At 45.5% G+C, this 19,487-nt stretch overlaps 2 protein-coding genes across 2 annotated transcripts in view; one reads left to right on the top strand and one right to left on the bottom strand.

Annotated features, from left to right (window-relative positions):
* LOC120909420 overlaps nt 1–19,487 on the top strand; it is a 173,209-nt gene that overhangs the window by 60,188 nt on the left and 93,534 nt on the right. The gene's annotated exons all lie outside the window — the stretch shown is intronic.
* Nucleotides 11,425–13,494, bottom strand: LOC120909427. Its single transcript, XM_040321198.1, has 2 exons — nt 12,431–13,494; nt 11,425–11,920 (listed from the first exon to the last, which is right to left on the bottom strand). Exons 1-2 carry the CDS (start codon nt 13,313–13,315, stop codon nt 11,702–11,704), a joined length of 1,104 nt encoding a protein of 367 aa, XP_040177132.1. The 5' UTR covers nt 13,316–13,494; the 3' UTR covers nt 11,425–11,701.

Genomic DNA, 19,487 nt, shown 5'->3' with positions numbered 1-19,487 from the left:
AAAAAACGTGGTGACGTACAACACTACGATGAGCCATGAATTTTTTTCGAGCATGCGTCGGAATTTTGTGCGTCGGAATCGCTACAGACGATCGGAATTTCTGATTGGAATTTTTTTCCGTCGGAAAATTAGAGAACCAGCTCTTAAATTTTTGCTGGCGGAAATTCAGACAGGAAAAAGTCCGATGGAGCATACACACGGTCTGTTTTTCCGACCGAAAGCTCACATGGGACTTTTCTTGTCGGAATTTCTGATCGTGTGTACGCGGCATAAAGCTTCTTGTGTAAAAGAAACACTCTGGTCTGAGTTGTGTCCAGTGCTTTACCCAGATACTTCAAATGATAAGTTCCAGTGAAGATTCTGGAGGTTCAGGATCCATCCGAACCATTGTAATGTCCAGGGATGGACTGGCCATTGGGACTACAGGAAGTTTCCGGGTGGGCCGATGGCTCAGTGGGCCGGCTTCAGTGACAGCGAACCGCCGCCCCCCCTCCGCTCCTCTGTCTCTCCCTTTCCGCAGCGCTCACCTCCTCTCCCTCCCCGCATCGCTCACCTGGGGGAGAACAGAGAAGCAGGGGGAGGACCAGAGGAGCAGGGGGGACAACAGAGGAGCATGGGGGAGGGGACAGACAGCTGACTCAACAGCTATGGCCTGGGAGTTTCTCACTTCTGCCTAACCTTGTCCCATAAGGGGGGGGCACCGATTCTTTGCCCCGGGTGAAATAATGTCTAGCTTCCCCACTGGTACTGCCTATAAGAGTACCAGTACTAGCCGTTCTACTCTAATAAAGTAGAATGGCTAGTGGCTAGTGAAGGGGGAGAGGGGGCTTGGGTGGCCGGGGGAGGGGTGCGGGAGTTGTCCGGCCGCCATGGGAGAGACCTGTCAAAGTGGGCCAGTCTGGATGAAGTCCAGGGCCAAATTTTTGTCCCAGTCCAGCCCTGGTAATGTCTGTACAGTCAAAGCCACATTGTCACACAAAGCCCATGCCAATCTCAATAAGTAGTATCCCACAATGGGGATGCCATGTCGGTGCCAGTAGGGCTGATATTGGGGCCAGCATTTTAAAGATCATTCAAGCTCCAGACAAGAGGCTGAAGGGCAGGGCCACAACTGGTAATATAGGGGCTCCACAGCAAAGCATAGGAAATACTGAAGGTACTCATCTTTGATGTCCACAGAAGCCAGATAGTCTCCCGGTTGTAGTGATGATTTTTTTTTATTTTGACATTCAATGGGGGAGAGGATGCCCCCTGTCATACTTGCCAACTGTCCCGTTTTTAAAGGGACAGTCCCGTTATTTGGGACCTAGTCCCAGCTAATTTAGCCTGCCGGGACTTGTCCCGGCTATTGGGGAAGGCAGGTGCGGCTTCTGGGTCTCGGCAGGGACCTGAGCCTGCGCTGTGTGTTTGGGATGCAAAGCTCCTTTCTGTCCCCTCCCCTCCCTCCAGTCTCGTGCTGTGCGGATCCTTGTTATCTCTGACTCAGCCTCCCCCTCCAATCAGCAGCGCGTGTGCTGTGAGACCTGGGAGGCGGAGCTCACTGTAGCTCCTGTCGGCTGGCCAGAGGAAGGGAGGAGGTGAGTGAGCTGAACTTTTCTGGGAGAAGTTTCCTCGGGTGGATGTACACACTTTCAAGGAGATTTTTTCTTAGGAGAAGGATCAAAGGAGATAGTGAGGGGGAGGGGGCTGAGGTCTGCAGCCCAAACACATTTTGACAGATCACTTCTAAGCATGAACACTCTGTGCAAACATCATCCAATCCAATTGCTCAGACTAGATAATGTGGAGTCATTTATAGCCATTCATGTAACCTGTGTGTGTATGTGGTGAGTTCACACCTCTGATTGTACATGTATACAGGTTCTGAGTCTGTGCAATCAGAAGTGTGAACTCACCACACACACACAGGTTACATGAATGGCTATAAATGACTCCACATTATCTAGTCTGAGCAATTGGATTGGATGCAGAGTGCTATAAACTGGATTACATAGATCTGTACTTACATCTAGTACTGTTGTATGATTCATTGTTTTAAATGTTTTTAGTGGATGAGTTTTTTTTATTATATACATCGCTATCTGACCACTTCTCAGTCCCCCTCTCCTGTACATACTGCCCCCAGCTTGCATCACCCCCAGATCACATCATACAGACATCACTCCGAGCGAAATACCTCCCCCCCCCCCCGCTGAGGGACATCATTCCATGGTCACTTACCTTCCCTTATCTTCCCAACATCACTTCCTGATTACCCCATAGACACCACAAGAAATCCCTCCCCATTATGCCACCGCCATACCCTCCAACCTCCTCTCCTGTACTAACTGTGCCCATCATACCCTCTGCACTCCTCCTCTCCTGTACATACTGCCCCATCATACCCTCTGCACTCCTCCTCCTCTCCTGTACACACTGCCCCATCATACCCTCTGCACTCCTCCTCTCCTGTACACACTGCCCCAGCATACCCTCTGCACTCCTCCTCTCCTGTACATACTGCCCCATCATACCCTCTGCACTCCTCCTCTCCTGTACACACTGCCCCCATCATACCCTCTGCACTCCTCCTCTCCTGTACACACTGCCCCCATCATACCCTCTGCACTCCTCCTCTCCTGTACACACTGCCCCATCATACCCTCTGCACTCCTCCTCTCCTGTACACACTGCCCCAGCATACCCTCTGCACTCCTCCTCCTCTCCTGTACATACTGCCCCTTCATACCCTCTGCACTCCTCCTCCTCTCCTGTACACACTGCCCCCATCATACCCTCTGCACTCCTCCTCTCCTGTACACACTGCCCCAGCATACCCTCTGCACTCCTCCTCTCCTGTACATACTGCCCCATCATACCCTCTGCACTCCTCCTCTCCTGTACACACTGCCCCCATCATACCCTCTGCACTCCTCCTCTCCTGTACACACTGCCCCATCATACCCTCTGCACTCCTCCTCTCCTGTACACACTGCCCCAGCATACCCTCTGCACTCCTCCTCTCCTGTACATACTGCCCCATCATACCCTCTGCACTCCTCTCCTGTACACACTGCCCCCATCATACCCTCTGCACTCCTCCTCTCCTGTACACACTGCCCCCATCATACCCTCTGCACTCCTCCTCTCCTGTACACACTGCCCCAGCATACCCTCTGCACTCCTCCTCCTCTCCTGTACATACTGCCCCCATCATACCCTATGCACTCCTCCTCTCCTGTACATACTGCCCCCATCATACCCTCTGCACTCCTCCTCCTCTCCTGTACACACTGCCCCCATCATACCCTCTGCACTCCTCCTCTCCTGTACACACTGCCCCCATCATACCCTCTGCACTCCTCCTCTCCTGTACACACTGCCCCCATCATACCCTCTGCACTCCTCCTCTCCTGTACACACTGCCCCCATCATACCCTCTGCACTCCTCCTCTCCTGTACATACTGCGGAGTGGGTGGAGCTTCGGGGAAGTGAGTGTGGTAATTAATTAATAGCTGTGCTGCAAAGTGTCCCTGGAATTTTTTTTCAAATGTTGGCAACTATGCCCTGTGTGTACAGAAATGGCGAACTGAGAGGGCCGCATGAGATTTGTTAAAGTTTGCACTGACCCAGGAAGGACAGAAGAGGGAAATCGAGGAGGGGACAGAAGCTAAGCTCCAGTGAGAAGCCATCCAAACCCATTTCCTGAATCCAAGATGCAAGCAGTAAAATGTTAATAAATACTCCAGATACCACCCCTATAAATTCACATTGGGTGTTGGTATTTGGGGGCCCCCATATTGCTAAAGAGGACTTTAAGATTCTGAAAATTCCCTCAGCCCACAAACTCTCACAACCACCGTGTCAGGGTTGTGAGGAAGAGGCCCCTACGGCCTACCCTCAACAACATGGGCAAAAAGTATCCCCCCCCCCCCCATGTTGAGGGCATATGGCCTGTTATGGTTCAGGAGGGGGCAGCACTCTCCTTTCCTGGCAAGGCAGTCTGCAAGATCTGGTATGAAATTTGGGTGGGGACCTGATAAAGATGTTAATGGAGGACACAAAAAAAAATTGAAGTGGGAATTTCCCATAATTGATACCAGGCCTGATCACGTAGTAAAGGGCCAATCACTGCGGCCCTTTACCACGTGATCAGCTTTTAGCCAATGACAGCTGATAACTGTCCTGTGTTTACATCCTGTGATTGACTTTTCTTTCCTCACACTGATAGCCCAAGGAGAGAAGAGAGCCGATATCCGGCTTCTGTTAAAGGGACATCGGCACTGATAATCAGGGCACTGGTTATCAGTGCAGTCCCAACAGTGCCCAACAACAGTGCCCACCACCAGTGCTGCCTATCAGTGCACATCAGTACTGCCAAGCAGTGCCTATTAGTGCCTTATTGTCAGTGTCGCCTATCAGTGCGCTTCAGTGCTACCTATCAGAGCCTATCAGTGCCACCTATCAGAGCCCATCAGTGCAGTCCCAACAGTGCCCACCACCAGTGCTGCCTATCAGTGCCCATCAGTAATGCCAAGCAGTTCCTATTAGTGCCTCATTATCAGTGTCGCCTATCAGTGCGTTTCAGTGCTACCTATCAGAGCCCATCAGTGCCACCTATCAGTGCCCATCAGTACTGCCAAAAAGTGCTTATTAGTGCCCCATCATCAGTGTCGCCTATCAGTGCGCTTCAGTGCTATCTATCACAGCCCATCAGTACTGCCAAGCAGTGACTATTAGTGCCTCATCATCAGTGTCGCCTATCAGTGGGCTTCAGTGCTACCTATCAAAACCTATCAGTGCCACCTATCAGTGCTACCTATCAGAGCCCATCAGTGCCACCTATCAGTGCCCATCAGTGAAGGAGAAAAATTACCTGTTTTTTTTTTTTAGCAGACTGTGATTTTTTTTTACTTTTTAAGTCTTTTTTTTGTCAGTTTAGCAAAAAATAAGAAACCCAGCAGTGATTAGATACCATCAAAAGAAAGCTCTATTTGTGTGAAAAAAATTATAACAATGTCATATGGGTACAGCGTTGCATGACCGCGCAATTGTCATTCAAAGCGTGACAGCGCTGAAAGCTGAGAATTGCCCCCCCCCCCCCCTCATTAACATCTTTATCAGGTCCCCCCAAATTTCATACCAGATCTTTATCCCTGGTATGAATTATGGGGAATCCACATGCCAGCAGCAGCTTGAGGTTTGGGCGTGTAAACTGGCCAAACCAGGCCATTCAATTTGCCGATTCGGTGAACCAAAAACAGATAAAGTATGTTGCATTGCAGCAAACCTCATCCCAAGTAATCAATGAGGAAAAGCTTCTGGGGGCAGCCATTTTATTGTAGCTCATATATATATATATATATATATATATATATATATATATATATATATATATATATATATATATATATATATATATATATATATATATATATATATATATATAAATTTATATGAAGAGATTTTGGCATACAACTAAATAAACATGCCTTAGAAATTCATCCCTTGGTAATTTTTAGTGTGTATTACTAGAGGTCCTCAGGTTTGAGCATTATTTTATGATGAACAGTGTGTTCCTTCAGGTTTGCTGGGCTACAACAAAATGGCCGAAAATAACCAATCAACAGAAGAGCCTGCATTTTAGTCATGATGCCGAGTGTTAGGGGGGATGGGCACTATTGTTGCAGGAAGTGAATGCAACAGAGTCGTGAGCGATGGAGGAAAACTGCAGCAACGTGACTGAGAGGATATTACGGCTCACCCTGGAGATCATCTACCTGCTGACCGGGGAGGTGAGGAGGATTCTGGGAGCGCCACCAACACGATTGCTTCATTTTTCTTAATTGATAGCCGAGCAAAAAAATTGTTTTATTTCGGGAAACAAATCTCCGGGAAGTTGCCAATGGACATCGTTTTTTGCTTACAAAATTTTCGTAAAATTTCTGCAAATACTTAACTTTTGTTTCTGTATAATAATATATTATTTTTACGGATTTATTATTTTAATTTTTTTACGTTTTACAAAATTTGTGTTACTGACAGCTGGAAAATTCAAATTTTTTTGGGGGTTTCTAAACAGTTATTTTTTTTGCTAAATCACCCAGATTTTGTTTACAGATTTGAAATAATTTTGCTGAAAAAATTGTTGAGAAAATTTAACATTTCTCCCATATATGAATTTTGAATGGAAAATAAATAGCCAGATTCACGTAGCTGTGCCTAACTTTAGGCGGGCGTAGCGCATCTCATATTGGCTACGCCGTCGTAAGTTAGAGAGGCAAGTACAGTATTCACAAAGAACTTGCGTCCTAAGTTACGGCGGCGTAGTGTAAATGGGCCGGCGTAAGCGTGCGTAATTCAAAGTAGGCTGTAGTGGGCGTGTTGTATGGTAATGAATTGTGACCTCACGTAAATGACGCGCCGAACGAACGGCGCATGTGCCGTCCGTGAACGTATCCCAGTGCGCATGCTCAAAATCACGTCGCAAATAGTCAATGCTTTCGACGTGAACGTAACTTACGCCCAGCCCCATTCACGGACGAGTTAGGCAAACGACGTAAAACGTAAAAAATTTGTCGCTGTTCCGACATCCAAACTTAACATTGGCTGCGCCATCTTTTTGGTGGTTTATCTTTACGCCTGAAAACGCCTTACGTAAACGGCTTATCTTTACTGCGACGGGCGTGCGTACGTTCGTGAATAGGCGTATCTTGCTGATTTACATATTCTAGGCGTAAATCAGCGTACACGCCCCTAGCGGCCAGCGTAAATAGACAGCTAAGATACGACGGCGTAGGAGACTTACGCCGGTCGTATCTTAGCAACATTTAAGCGTATCTCAGTTTGAGCATACGCTTAAATATACGACGGCGCAGATTCGGAGTTACGACGGCGTATATTACTGATACGCCGTCGTAACTGTACCTGAATCCAGCTAAAAGTGTCCAGGTTGCATCATATTTAGGGCTCTTTCGCACTGGAGTGTGGTCTGAAAAGTGATCCAAACGTAGATCGTTCTTCTTCAGAGGGCATATGACAGGCAGTAAAGAGGCTTAATATCGCGCCCTTTGATATGCGTATTGTATTACTCACTAACGCCAATGATGGGGCCCATTTTAATCCTACTTTCTCTTGAGATTGTGTTGCAGAACGATGCAGCAGGACTAACATTTGTTGTCACTAGTGCCGCGTACACACGACCGTTTTTCATGACGAGAAAAATGCCATTTTTTAAATTGGTCGTGAAAAACGCCCGTGTGTGGGCTCCAGAGCGTTTTTCTCGACGAGAAAAATGGCCATTAAAAATTTAGAACCTGTTCTATTTTTTCTCGTCGGGTTTTCCACGTCGTCGTTTTTCTCATTGTGAAAAACGGTTGTGTGTATGCTTTAACGAGGGGGGAAAAAACGCACATGCTCAGAAGCAAGTTATGAGATGGGAAATTTGCATAAGCAGCCCAAAGGGTTGCGCCATTCGAATGGAACTTCCCCTTTATAGTGCCGTTGTACGTCACCGCGCTTTGCTTGAGCATTTTTTATCACGATCGTGTGTATGCAAGGCAGGCTTGAGAGAAATCGTGTCAAAAAAACATTGTTTTTTTTCCATGACATGAATAACGGTCGTGTGTACGCGGCATAAGGTGCGTTACAGCCCATTAATTTTGAACAGGGTTGCCAAACTTGAGGCAATGCATCTCAAAGGGGAAAAACAGGCTGCTGTTGTGCAGGCCACTTGAACTTGGGGCCTTCTATAAATTGACCACCATTGGTGGTCTAACGACTCCTATAGACATCTTCAGTGGTGGCTGGTGCTCAAGATTTTTGGGGGGGCGCAAACAAACTGAAAAAAAAACCCCATCAATTGCAGCCACTGTGCCCATAAAACGCTACCACTGTGCCTATCAAGCGCAGCCACTTTGCCCATCAAATGCAGCCACTGTGCCCATAAATTGCCGCCACTGTGCCAACAAACGCAGCTACTGTAACCATCCATTGCCACCAGTGTGCCCCATCCATTGCCACCAGTGTGCCCCATCAAATCGGTTGATACCAGGAGGGGCCAAGGTCCGAGGCTCAGTCCCTTGCCACTGAAAGAAGCAGCTCCCATTCTCCCGCCCTTAATTTTTTGTTTCAGGTTATGGGTGATGTTTTTTGCTGATTTTGGTGATGGGATGGTGGTTGGGGATCTTTGGAGGCATTAGGAATTAAGAAGTGGGGAACCATCTTGGTATGGTGTCCTCGGTTGATACCAGGAGGGGCCAAGGTCCGAGGCTCAGTCCCTTGCCACCAGAAGAAGAAGCAGCTCCCACCCTCCCGCCCTTAATTTTTTGTTTCAGGTTATGGGTGATGTTTTATGCTAATTTTGGTGATGGGATGGCGGTTTGGGATCTTTGGAGTCATTAGGAATTAAGAAGTGAGGAACCATCTTGGTATGGTATCCTCGGTTGATGCCAGTTAACCAAGGTTTAACTAGCATCGGGAGATGGGTATCGGCGTGTAATGCCCCATACACATGATTGGAAATTCCGACAAGAAAACAGTGGATTTTTTTTCTGACAGAATGTTGCCTAAAACTTGTGTTGCATACACACGGTCACACAAATCTTGTCGGAAATTCCAAACGTCAAGAACGCGGTGACGTACAAGACGTACGACGAGCCGAGATCAATGAAATTTAATAGGCGGTTCGGCTCTTCTGCTTGATTCTGAGCATGCATGTTTTTTTGCATGTCGTAATTGCATACAGAAGAGCGGAATTTCCGACAAGAACTTTTTCCGTCGGGGAAAAATAGAGAACCTGCGCTCAATCTTTTGCTGGTGGAAATTCTGACAGAAAATGTTGGATGGCGCATACACACTGTCAGAATATCCGACCAAAAGCTCACATCCAACTTTTTTTTGATGGAAAATCCTATCGTGTGTACAGGGCATAAGGTGTAGAGTGGTGTCGTCCCCGAGTCAGTGCGGCCGTGACTGGGGACCTTGTGTGGATGCGGTGATACATTTGGTTAGTGCCTCCAAGGATCCTCAACGTTGGTTAAGATGTATCTGGGGGAATATTGTTTTTTTGTTAATAAAGTTTATGGTTTGAAACGTTTAATAAAATGGCCGGTGCGGGCAATTTACGCAGAAACAGGTGTTGTTTGGTTATTTACAGGTTATGTGGGGGGGTGTAGTATTAAGATGTAATAAGAGGTTTGCATAGGCTATACCATAGTCATGATATTATCTTAGCAGAGTAGTCACTAATACAATGTGACTGGAAACAACTCAAAGGCTTATATACAGTACAAATATGAGAAAAAATATCTTTACCTCTGAAAGAGAGAGAGGTCATCGATCAAATCCTATCAAAGAGGGACAATAATGGCAGTAAGTTGTAACTTCTTTTGTTGGGAAATGTATATATTGATTGCTAATCTCTCTCCACAGGATAACATAGTTGTGAAGAAGACATCAGGAGATGGAGACTACTCTATTACGGTTCCTCTACATTTATTACTGGTTCCTGAAAGAAACAATGAACAAAAGATATTCGAAGTCACAAACAAGATCATTGACCTCCTGACAGGAGAGGTGAGCGGTGCCGGGAATTCTGGGACATTATCCAGTAACAGACAAGGGGTGTGTCTGGATGGTGACTGTATCATTGTGTGTGTCAGGTTCCTATAGGTAGTTATGATGTCTCCATGGCAGGTCCCTACAATGTTGATGTTGAGATGTCTCCATCGAAGAGCAGAGACCTTCTTTCTATTTTGTTTTTTACATTTTTATTCAGAGAAAGCAGAACAATTTTAATGTTAGTATCAAAGAAGAGATAAAAGAAGAAGAGAAGGATGGTGTGATAAAGGAGCGGAAGTGTTTAGGACACAAGGATCTCTACAAGGACATCATGATGGAGAATCGGCCGCCCCTCACATCACCGGGTAAGAGGAGACTTTATTGTAAAGGAGAGAACAGTACGGAGGGTCCACCTAGATCCCCCTCATCTGACTCAATGATCTGACCGCCCTTACGCGTTGCGTCCAATGAAGCTTTTATTGTCCCTTGTTTATTAAGAGGTCTATAAGCAGTGCTTTGTATTCAGTCAGTGTATGTGTTTCCTACAGATGGATCCAGTAATGGGAACCCACCAGAGAGATGTACCCGACCCTGGGATTCCACACAGGAAGATCGCACCATCCCTCACCATGATCATCAGGTAGCTGGGACTGAGGACGTTGAACTTGTCTTTAAACTCTATTAGATGATATTCTTCTATGTAGCCTCATGATAATAGTCCTTGTAATGATTTTGTGATTTTAGGGGCAAGAAGTGATTGACGTCAAAACTGAAGTTAAAGAGGAAGAAAAGATGTATGTGAGAGGGAACCAGATGTCTATAAAGGAAGCTGAAACAGTAACAGTTGCCAAGAAGGAATCCTCTCTACATGTCATCACAGGTAAGTACAGTGGAACCTTGGATTACAAGCATAATCTGTTCCAGGAGAATGCTCGTAATCCAAAGTACTTGCATATCAAAGCAAGTTTCTCCATAGAAGTCAATGGAAATGAAAATAATTTGTTCCGCATTGACTTCAATGGTATGCAATACCGCATGTGGCCAGAGGTGGGGGGCGCCGGAGAGCCTCAAAAATACCCAGAAAGGCCAGCTCGGCTGAACTCGGAAAACCTTGAAAAGGCTCGGGAACTGAGTATTTCCGAGCATTTCCAAACAGGCCAAATGTGATACTGCACACTTCTTTGGTTTGAATCTTGCTTGTTTTGCAGGACAACACTCGCAAACCGAGTCAGGATTTTTAAAAATACAGTGCTCATATTGCGAAACGCTCGTTAACCGCGTTACTCGCAATCCGAGGTTCCACTGTACTATGTATGAAAATTTCCACCGTTTGTTTTTCTTTTTTCATTCAAGTTTAAGTTTATTTTCAATAAAAGAAGAGCATACAATTGTATTAAAATACCAGGACATATGTAAATAGCATACATAAATATAATAAATTAAGTGTATTTTATAACATTTATTCCCATCTTACTAACTTCCTCTCATATCTAGCAATTCCACATTTTCCTCACAATGTGGTAAGGGTAAGGTAGTTTATATAAGCATATAGAATAAAGTAATCTAAAGTATTAATTCATTTTTGAAAGGAAAAAAAAAAAAAAGGAATATCTCTATAATTTAAGGAATCCCTAGGTCCATTAATACCACACAGTCTATAAAAAGGAAACACAATGTGTGTATTAGCCCAAATTATAGAGATTAATCAAAGGAAAAGAATTCCGGATTACCCCAACCTCCCCGACACCCCTAACGGGAACATTCTGTGTCCCAGAGGCCGAGCCAACCCTCCAATCCTCCCTCCCTCCGAAAATCAATACTTTAACACACCCGTAACTGATAACATATTTTCAAGATCCTCAACAAACCTAAATTATCCAAAGGCTGGATGGAATTCTTCAATTACCTCAAAATAAACAGATCTTTTGAAAGTAAAACGTATTGAGGATGTACAACATTGTAACTTCCATCCTCATAGAAAATAAAAGCAACGAAATAAAACAAAAGAAGAATCAAAGGTAAGATGAAAGAAGAACAACATAAGGCAGAAGGGGGGGTGAAAAAGGAAAAAGGAAAGAGTTAGAAGATGATCAGAAGAGTTAGGCAGCCTGCCTGCCATTAATTTACATCAACATGAAGACATATATGTTATCATAACCTTCACGGGGTATAAGGTATCCCCATGTATTTCAACCAGGGTTCCCAGATCTCATAGAAAAGAGTAGACCTATCCAACATGGAACAGACCCTCTTCTCTTGTTCCATAATCCATGTAACCTTCCTTTTCATATATAAAATGGATACAGTCGACTTTTTCCATGCAGCTGCGAGGGTGATCCTGGCGCCTGTCATAATGTATAGGATGAGCTGTCTAGTAACCAGGGCTGGACTGGGACAAAAATTTGGCCCTGGACTTCATCCAGACTGGCCCACTTTGACAGGTGTCTCCCATGGCGGCCGGACAACTCCCGCACCCCCCCGGCCACCCAAGCCCCCTCTCCCCCTTCACTGGCCACTAGCTGTTCTACTTTATTAGAGTAGAAGGGCTGGTACTGCACCTCTTATAGGCAGTACCAATGGGGAAGCTAGACATTATTTCACCCGGGGCAAAGAATCAGTTTGGTCCCCCCCCCCCCCCATGGGACAAGATTAGGTAGAAGTGAGAAACTCCCAGGCCATAGCTGTTGAGCCAGCTGTCTGTCCCCTCCCCCTATGATCCTCTGTCGTCCCCCCTGCTTCTTTGTTCCCCCAGGTGAGCGCTGCGGGGAGGGAGAGACAGAGGAGTGGAGGGGGGCGGCAGTCCGCTGTCACTGAAGCCGGCCCACTGAGCCATCGGCCCACCGGGAAACTCCCTGTAGTCCCAATGGCCAGTCCATCCCTGCTAGTAACCTTGGAAATCTGAGGTAACATTCCATTAAGTAAAGCAATTGTAGGGGATTGATGCAAGTTACATCCTGTGACTCGTCTGACAATATTAAACACCTTATTCCAGTATCCCCGTATTTTGGGACATTCCCACCAAATGTGTATCATGGACCCCAATCCCTGACAGTTTCTAAAGCATAGGGATGAAGTTGACGGATACATGGAGGCCAGTTTAAGAGGAACTAAATACCATCTTGTATACATTTTTACGTTAGCTTCTATAAGAGATATATTGACAAAACCTTTGATGGATCTGGTATAATTTTTATACCAGTCCGATAAGTCCCAATCATTATTAAGTTCCCTTTCCCAAGCCAGCATATGAGGTAATTTGGTGTTATTAGCAGCAAGCGATTTATAGATAACTGAAATATTTCCCTTCCTGATCAAATCCTGATCACATTTACTTTCATAAGGTGTCAAAAATCCAGAGATCAAGTCACTATCCCATAGGCTTTGTGCGTGGTCATGCAGCTGAGAAAATTTCAGTTTTTCCGAAACAGGGAGACCTAGTTTATCAATGAAATGCTGTCCAGGGAGAGGACCTGAATGTGAAAAGAAGCGTCCTATACGATACAACCCCTTATCATGCCACCATTTGAAGGAGTCTTTATCTATTTTTGAAACAAAAGATGGGTCTTGAAATATACTCGATAAAGGCCTACCCCTAGAAACTAGAGAGGAATTGTTCTTAAGTGAATCCCATAAGACTAAAGCCTGAGATAGAGTCGGTGATAATATAGAAGGCCTCTTTTTGGTAAGACACCACATTAAATCCTCTATCGTTAGATTTGGGGTCGCCTGCTCTTCAATGTCTATCCAATCAGGACGATCGTGTTTGAGATACATTTCTGACAATTGCGCTAATCTTGCTGATTGATAGTACCATATTAAATTAGGTACTCCCAGACCGCCTTGTCCAGGTAAGTTATATAGAGTACGTGATGGAAGGCGTGGACCCTTTCTGTTCCAAATAAACTTGGTAATCTTGCCTTGGAAGGATTTTAGTTGGCTTTTTATTATCGGTATGAGCAATGATCGAAAAAGATACAAAATCCTAGGAAGAAGAGTCATCTTGACCGAATTAATTCTACCAATCCAGCCTATATTCTGAGTACCCCAGTCTTTTAAATCCTTCTCAAGTTTCTTATACATCGGGGGAAAATTGGCCAAATATAGATCCTGTATATTGGGGGTCAAATTGACACCCAGGTATTTGATATAAGAGGTGTCCCACTTGAATCCATAGTTTTCTTTCAGTAAAGAAACAGTGGATTCAGAAAGTGTAATATTGAGGGCCCTAGATTTGGTTATTCTATGTTCCTTTGTTCACATTTTACTTTCTTTTCCTCAAGCTTAGGTATGCGGATTGCGGAGAATCGGGAAGACAATAGCGAATATTAATTTGCTATTGCCACACAAGTGGGTGGGTTTTTGGGCACAATGCTCTGCGCCCCGAGCCCACCCTTATTTGAAGCCAATTAGAGCCTCAGGCTCTAATCATGTGCTTAAAACAAAAAAAAACAAAAAAACACATTGGAATCCATGCGTCCGGTGCCCTGCCTGTAGATTAGGAGGCCAGACGCATGGATTAGGGGGGCGGCGTCCCTTATGGATGGGCCGCCACTGGTACCTACTGTATACCACATCCCATGCAGAGGAGATGCTGTACACCATATGAAAGGTCCATCTCCATTCCTCAATATAACGTCATGTTCCCAACAAATGAGGAGGAGATACTGTACACCATATGAAAGGTCCATCTCCATTCCTCAATATAACGTCATGTTCCCAACAAATGAGGAGGAGATACTGTACACCATATGAAAGGTCCATCTCCATTCCTCAATATAACGTCATGTTCCCAACAAATGAGGAGGAGATACTGTACACCATATGAAAGGTCCATCTCTTCATTATAATGTCACCTTATCTAACGTCCATCCTTTGTTGTCATTACTGTACCTAATTCTATACTAGAGATCTTAGAAACAGTTGACTTATAGACCAACATGACTGACTCCGTACTTGAACAGTGAACATGCTATTATTATTTTTATAGTAAAAAATATATTTCCAACAGGAGGACACAATGGCTGGAAAACCTCAGAGGGACATCTTATTTTATCTTCAGATCATAATAAAGAAGACAACGGCATGGTACAATGTTCTCCAGGAGTAAGCATTGTTACCCAAAATATAAATCATAAACGTATTTATATGGTAAGATCAACAGGTCACCTTAATTCTGAGAAGCCCAAAAAAAAATTGCTTACTATTCTCCCAAAGGCCCAACCAAGCTTTCACAAAGCAGAGAAGTCAAGAGACCCCCCCAATGCAGAGGAACCTTCTCCCAATAATCTACATCCTTCTCAGAATTGTGAAAACACACTCATAAAAACCCATGACCTGGTTGAAAGACGCTATTCCTGTTTCGAGTGTGAGCTGAGCTTCACGAAGAAAACAGAACATCTTCGGCACTTGAGGACTCACACCGGGGAGAAGCCCTTCTCATGCCCTGAGTGCGGAAGGGCTTTCGCCGAGAAATCAAATCTCAAAAGACATCACCGAGTCCACACCGGTGAGAGACCCTTTCCCTGTTCTGAGTGTGGAAAGTGCTTCTCAGATAAACGGAACTGCGATAAGCACATGAGAGTTCACACTGGTGAGAAGCCATCTTCCCGTCCAGAAGAAGATTCTCCACCGGAGAATATAAATGACACGTGACCATTGAAGAACAAATGGTGGAGTATTGTGGGCTGAATTATTATTATGTCTGTAAAACAATTGTACAATAAAGATTACGTCTGTAAAACAATTGTACAATAAAGATGAGGTCTGACCCAACCCAGATGGAATATTTTAGTTAAACGTTATGCCGCATACACACGGTCGGAATTTCCGGTGAAAAAAGCAGATGGGAGCTTTTCGTCGGATATTCCGACCGTGTGTATGCCCCTTCAGACTTTTTCCGACGGACTTGGGTAGTGAGCAGGTTCTCTATTTTTCCGTCTGAAGTTTCCGACGGAGGTTTGCCCGTTGAAAAGTCCGACCGTGTTTACTCGGCATTAGTGAGAAGGTTGAGATGTATGGTGTGTCTCGGCACCACATCCCATCATAGTACGCAGAAGATTTATCTGAGAATTTTAAAGGTATATTTATTGGCAATAAAGAAAAATATATTTTATTTCAAACATTAATATTTAACCACTTGACCTCTGGAAGGTTTTACCCCCTTCCTGACCTGATCACTTTTTACTATTCAGCACTGCGCTACTATAATTGGTAATTGTGCGGTCATGCAACACTGTACCCAAAAGACATTTACAGTGGAACCTCAGATTACGAGCATAATCCGTTCCAGGAGAATGCTTGTGATCCAAAGTAGTCGCATATCAAATCGAGTTTCCGCATTGAAGTCAATGGAAACAAAAATAATTTGTTCCGCATTGACGTCAATGGCATGCAATACCGCATGTGGCCAGAGGTGGGGGAGCGCTGGAGAGCCTCAGAAAGGTCCGAGGACACCTCGGCCTACCTCAGAAAGACTCCATTCCCGAGGTTTGCCGAGGTCAGCTGAGCTGTCCTCGGGCCTTTCCGAACTGCACCGTTCGGCTCCGCTCAGCTCAGGCACCCCCCCCCCCCCCACCTCAGGCCAAACTCGGTACTGCACAACGCTTTGGCCTGAATCCTGCTTGTTTTGTGAGACAACACTCGCAAACTGAGTTAGGCTTTTTTAAATCCAGTGCTCGTATTGCCAAACGCTCGTTAACCGCGTTGCTCGCAATCCGAGGTTCCACTGTATATAATTTTTTTCACACAAATAGAGCTTTCTTTTGGTGGTAAAACCCCATAATATTTTCTAATTTCTGTTCTAAAACAAATCCAATAAAATATAATTTCTTCATAAATTTAGGCCAGCGTGCATTCTGATACACGTCACAACTGCTGGCTGTGATCGGGGCTGACTCTGCTAACACTGCATTTTTGAGGACACTAATCTAGTTCTGATTGGGATCAAGATACTGATCCATACAGACACTATACTAGTAATGGCGGTGATCAGCAACTTGTAGTGTTATCTAAATAGTGTGCAAGCAATGTGATGCTAAATGACATGTCGCTAGTGACACGAATACGGTGATCAGTGATAATACTATTATACACCAGTGGCGGGGAATCCATAAAGGGCCCAGGAGCACCGCCTCCCTTCTCCTCTTACTGCTCTAATCCCCATAGACAGATTCACGCATTGCATGAATCTATCTATGGTCACTGCTGACACCCCCTATTCGGGTGTCCGTCCCCTTTTCGCCTGAATTACAGCGGTGGGAGTGTTTTTTTGGGAAGCACCTGATTAGAGCCAGAGGCTCTAATAGGCGCCCAAAAATGTGAGAAGCAGGAGCAACGCTGTGTGTTCACGTCTCACTCAGCTGTGTGTTAGCAAAGCAAAGGAATTCGCTTTGCTAATATTAAACCGCCTCTCAGCCAATCAGGTGCACCGGGTCTGTGTTACCTGTCACCTGATTGGCTGAAACGACAGGCGCTGTGATTGGATGCGTCCAATCGTAGCAGAGGGTGAGAGGAGGAGCGGGCGGGAGAAGACATCAGGGTCGGGGAAGAAATGGAAGACACCGATTGCTGCCTGCCGCCATCACCTGCTGCCCACCCGAGACATGGTAAGTGCCAGGCAGGCGGCGAGGGGCACAGTGGCAGCACTTGGGGTACAGTCGCAGCACTTGGGGCACAGTGGCAGCGTTTGATGGGCACAGTGGCTGCGTTTGGGCGCAGTAAAAAGGACATGTTGATAACCATATAGATAAATCCACCTGTGCTTGGATTAAAAAATGGATAACACAAAAGCAGCTAGCATAGATTGTAGGCAACAAACATCAAAACCAAAAAAATATAATAGAAAATGCATCGCTACGTTAAACACAGAAAAAAGTCCTTCACAATAGTCCATACAAAATGTGAAAAAAAAAAGTTCAGTGGAAGGCACCTCAGATAAGCGAAGAAACACCACAGAATGGTGCAGAGAAAGGAAAGAAATCATCTACCTTTACCCCAGCACACAGAGCAGTGGTTTCCAAACTGCGGCCCGGGGGCCAGGTGTGGCCCTTTGCTTGCTTTTATATAACCCTTGGGGCATTATTTCTACCACTGACCTACCTGACTACTACACTGACCTAAATGATTCCTATACTGACCACTACACTTACCTACCTGATTCCTACACTGACCACTACACTAACCACTACACTCACCTACCTGATTCCTATACTTACCTACCGTATTCCTACACTGACCACTACACTTACCTACCTGATTCTTATACTGACCACTACACTGACCTTCCTGATTCCTACACTGACCTACCTGATTCCTACACGGACCTACCTGATTCCTATACTGACCTACCTGATTCCTATACTGACCACTACACTTACCTACCTGATTCCTACACTGACCACTACACTTACCTACCTGATTCCTACACTGACCACTACACTGACCTACCTGATTCCTATACTGACCATTACACTTACCTACCTGATTCCTATACTGACCACTACACTTACCTACCTGATTATTATACTGACCACTACACTGGCCTACCTGATTCCTAAAGTGACCACTACACTGACCTACCTGATTCCTACACTGACCTACCTGATTCCTACACTAACCACTACACTGACATACCTGATTCCTACACTCCCCCTCCCCCCCCTACATGATCAGTGTAGATCGGTTAATTTTGCTCACTTCTCCATGGCCTTCATGATAATCTATCAGAGCAGGGCTCTCCCCAGCACCAGGTAAAGTTCCTGACACCCAGCCGCTCCTCAGTATCCCCTGCCAAGATCTTCTCCAATAGCTGGAGATGATTTTGTACCCCCCCAAATGTTGCACCCGGGGCGAGAGCACCAGATGCCCTCCCCCAAGGCACTGCAATCCGGGGACAGACTGGCTCCAGGGACGGTGTGCTCAATCTGGGTACTGTCCCCGGAAACCGGGGATGTCTGGTCACCCTATGCTAGCGTGGCCCCCCCAGCATCCTAGCAACCACAGCCCCGTGTGGCCCCTTCAGTGGCAAGTTATTTAGTGGTAGACATGTGCGGTTCGTTTCGTACGAATTTCCGAAAATTCGAACATTCGGAAGCATCCGAATTGCTATGCTTCTGAATTTTACGAAAATGCATTGATGAATTTCGGAAACAAATTTCTTACAGAACGGGTCGAATGTTCGTTAACTTTTCGTAACAATTACGAACATTCGTTATGATGAATAAGCAAACCCAGGAAGTCAGCAAAGCACAGGGATGGTGGGAGCCCCTCATAATGAGCACAGCAGGGGCACAGCCCCAGGAGGAAGTCAGCACAGCACAGGGATGGTGGGAGCCCCTCATAATGAGCACAACACAGGGATGGTGGGAGCCCCTCATAATGAGCATAGCAGGGGTTCAGCCCCAGGAGGAAGTCCGCACAGCACAGGGATGGTGGGAGCATCTCATAATAAGCATAATGAGGCAATGACATATTGAGAAAGGTATTTTTTGATTTTTAAATTCATCATAACGAATGTTCGTAATTGTTCGAAAAGTTAATGAACATTCGACTCGTTCTGTAAGAAATTTGAATCCGAAATTCATCAACGAAATGCTTCCGAATGATCGAATTTTCAGAAATTCTTACGAGTTTTTTATTTGCACGAAATGAACCACACAAGTCTACCACAAAATAACTTGCCACTTAAGGGGCCGCACGGGGCTGTGGTTGCTAGGATGCTGGGGGGGGCAAAATCCATATTCAACAAATTGAATTTCGGACATGAATTACGAAATACGAACGGCCCGGGCTACAATACCTTTCTCAATAATGGCAGCTGTCGACTTATTATGAGGGGCTCCCACCATCCCTGTGCTGTGCTCATTATGAGGGGCTCCCACCATCCCTGTGCTGTGCTCATTATGAGGGGCTCCCACCATCCCTGTGCTCATTATGAGGGGCTCCCACC

Source organism: Rana temporaria, chromosome 8 (assembly GCF_905171775.1).
Source record: "Rana temporaria chromosome 8, aRanTem1.1, whole genome shotgun sequence".
Taxonomy (NCBI): Eukaryota; Metazoa; Chordata; class Amphibia; order Anura; family Ranidae; genus Rana; species Rana temporaria.
This window is presented reverse-complemented; position numbering and strand designations above follow the sequence as displayed.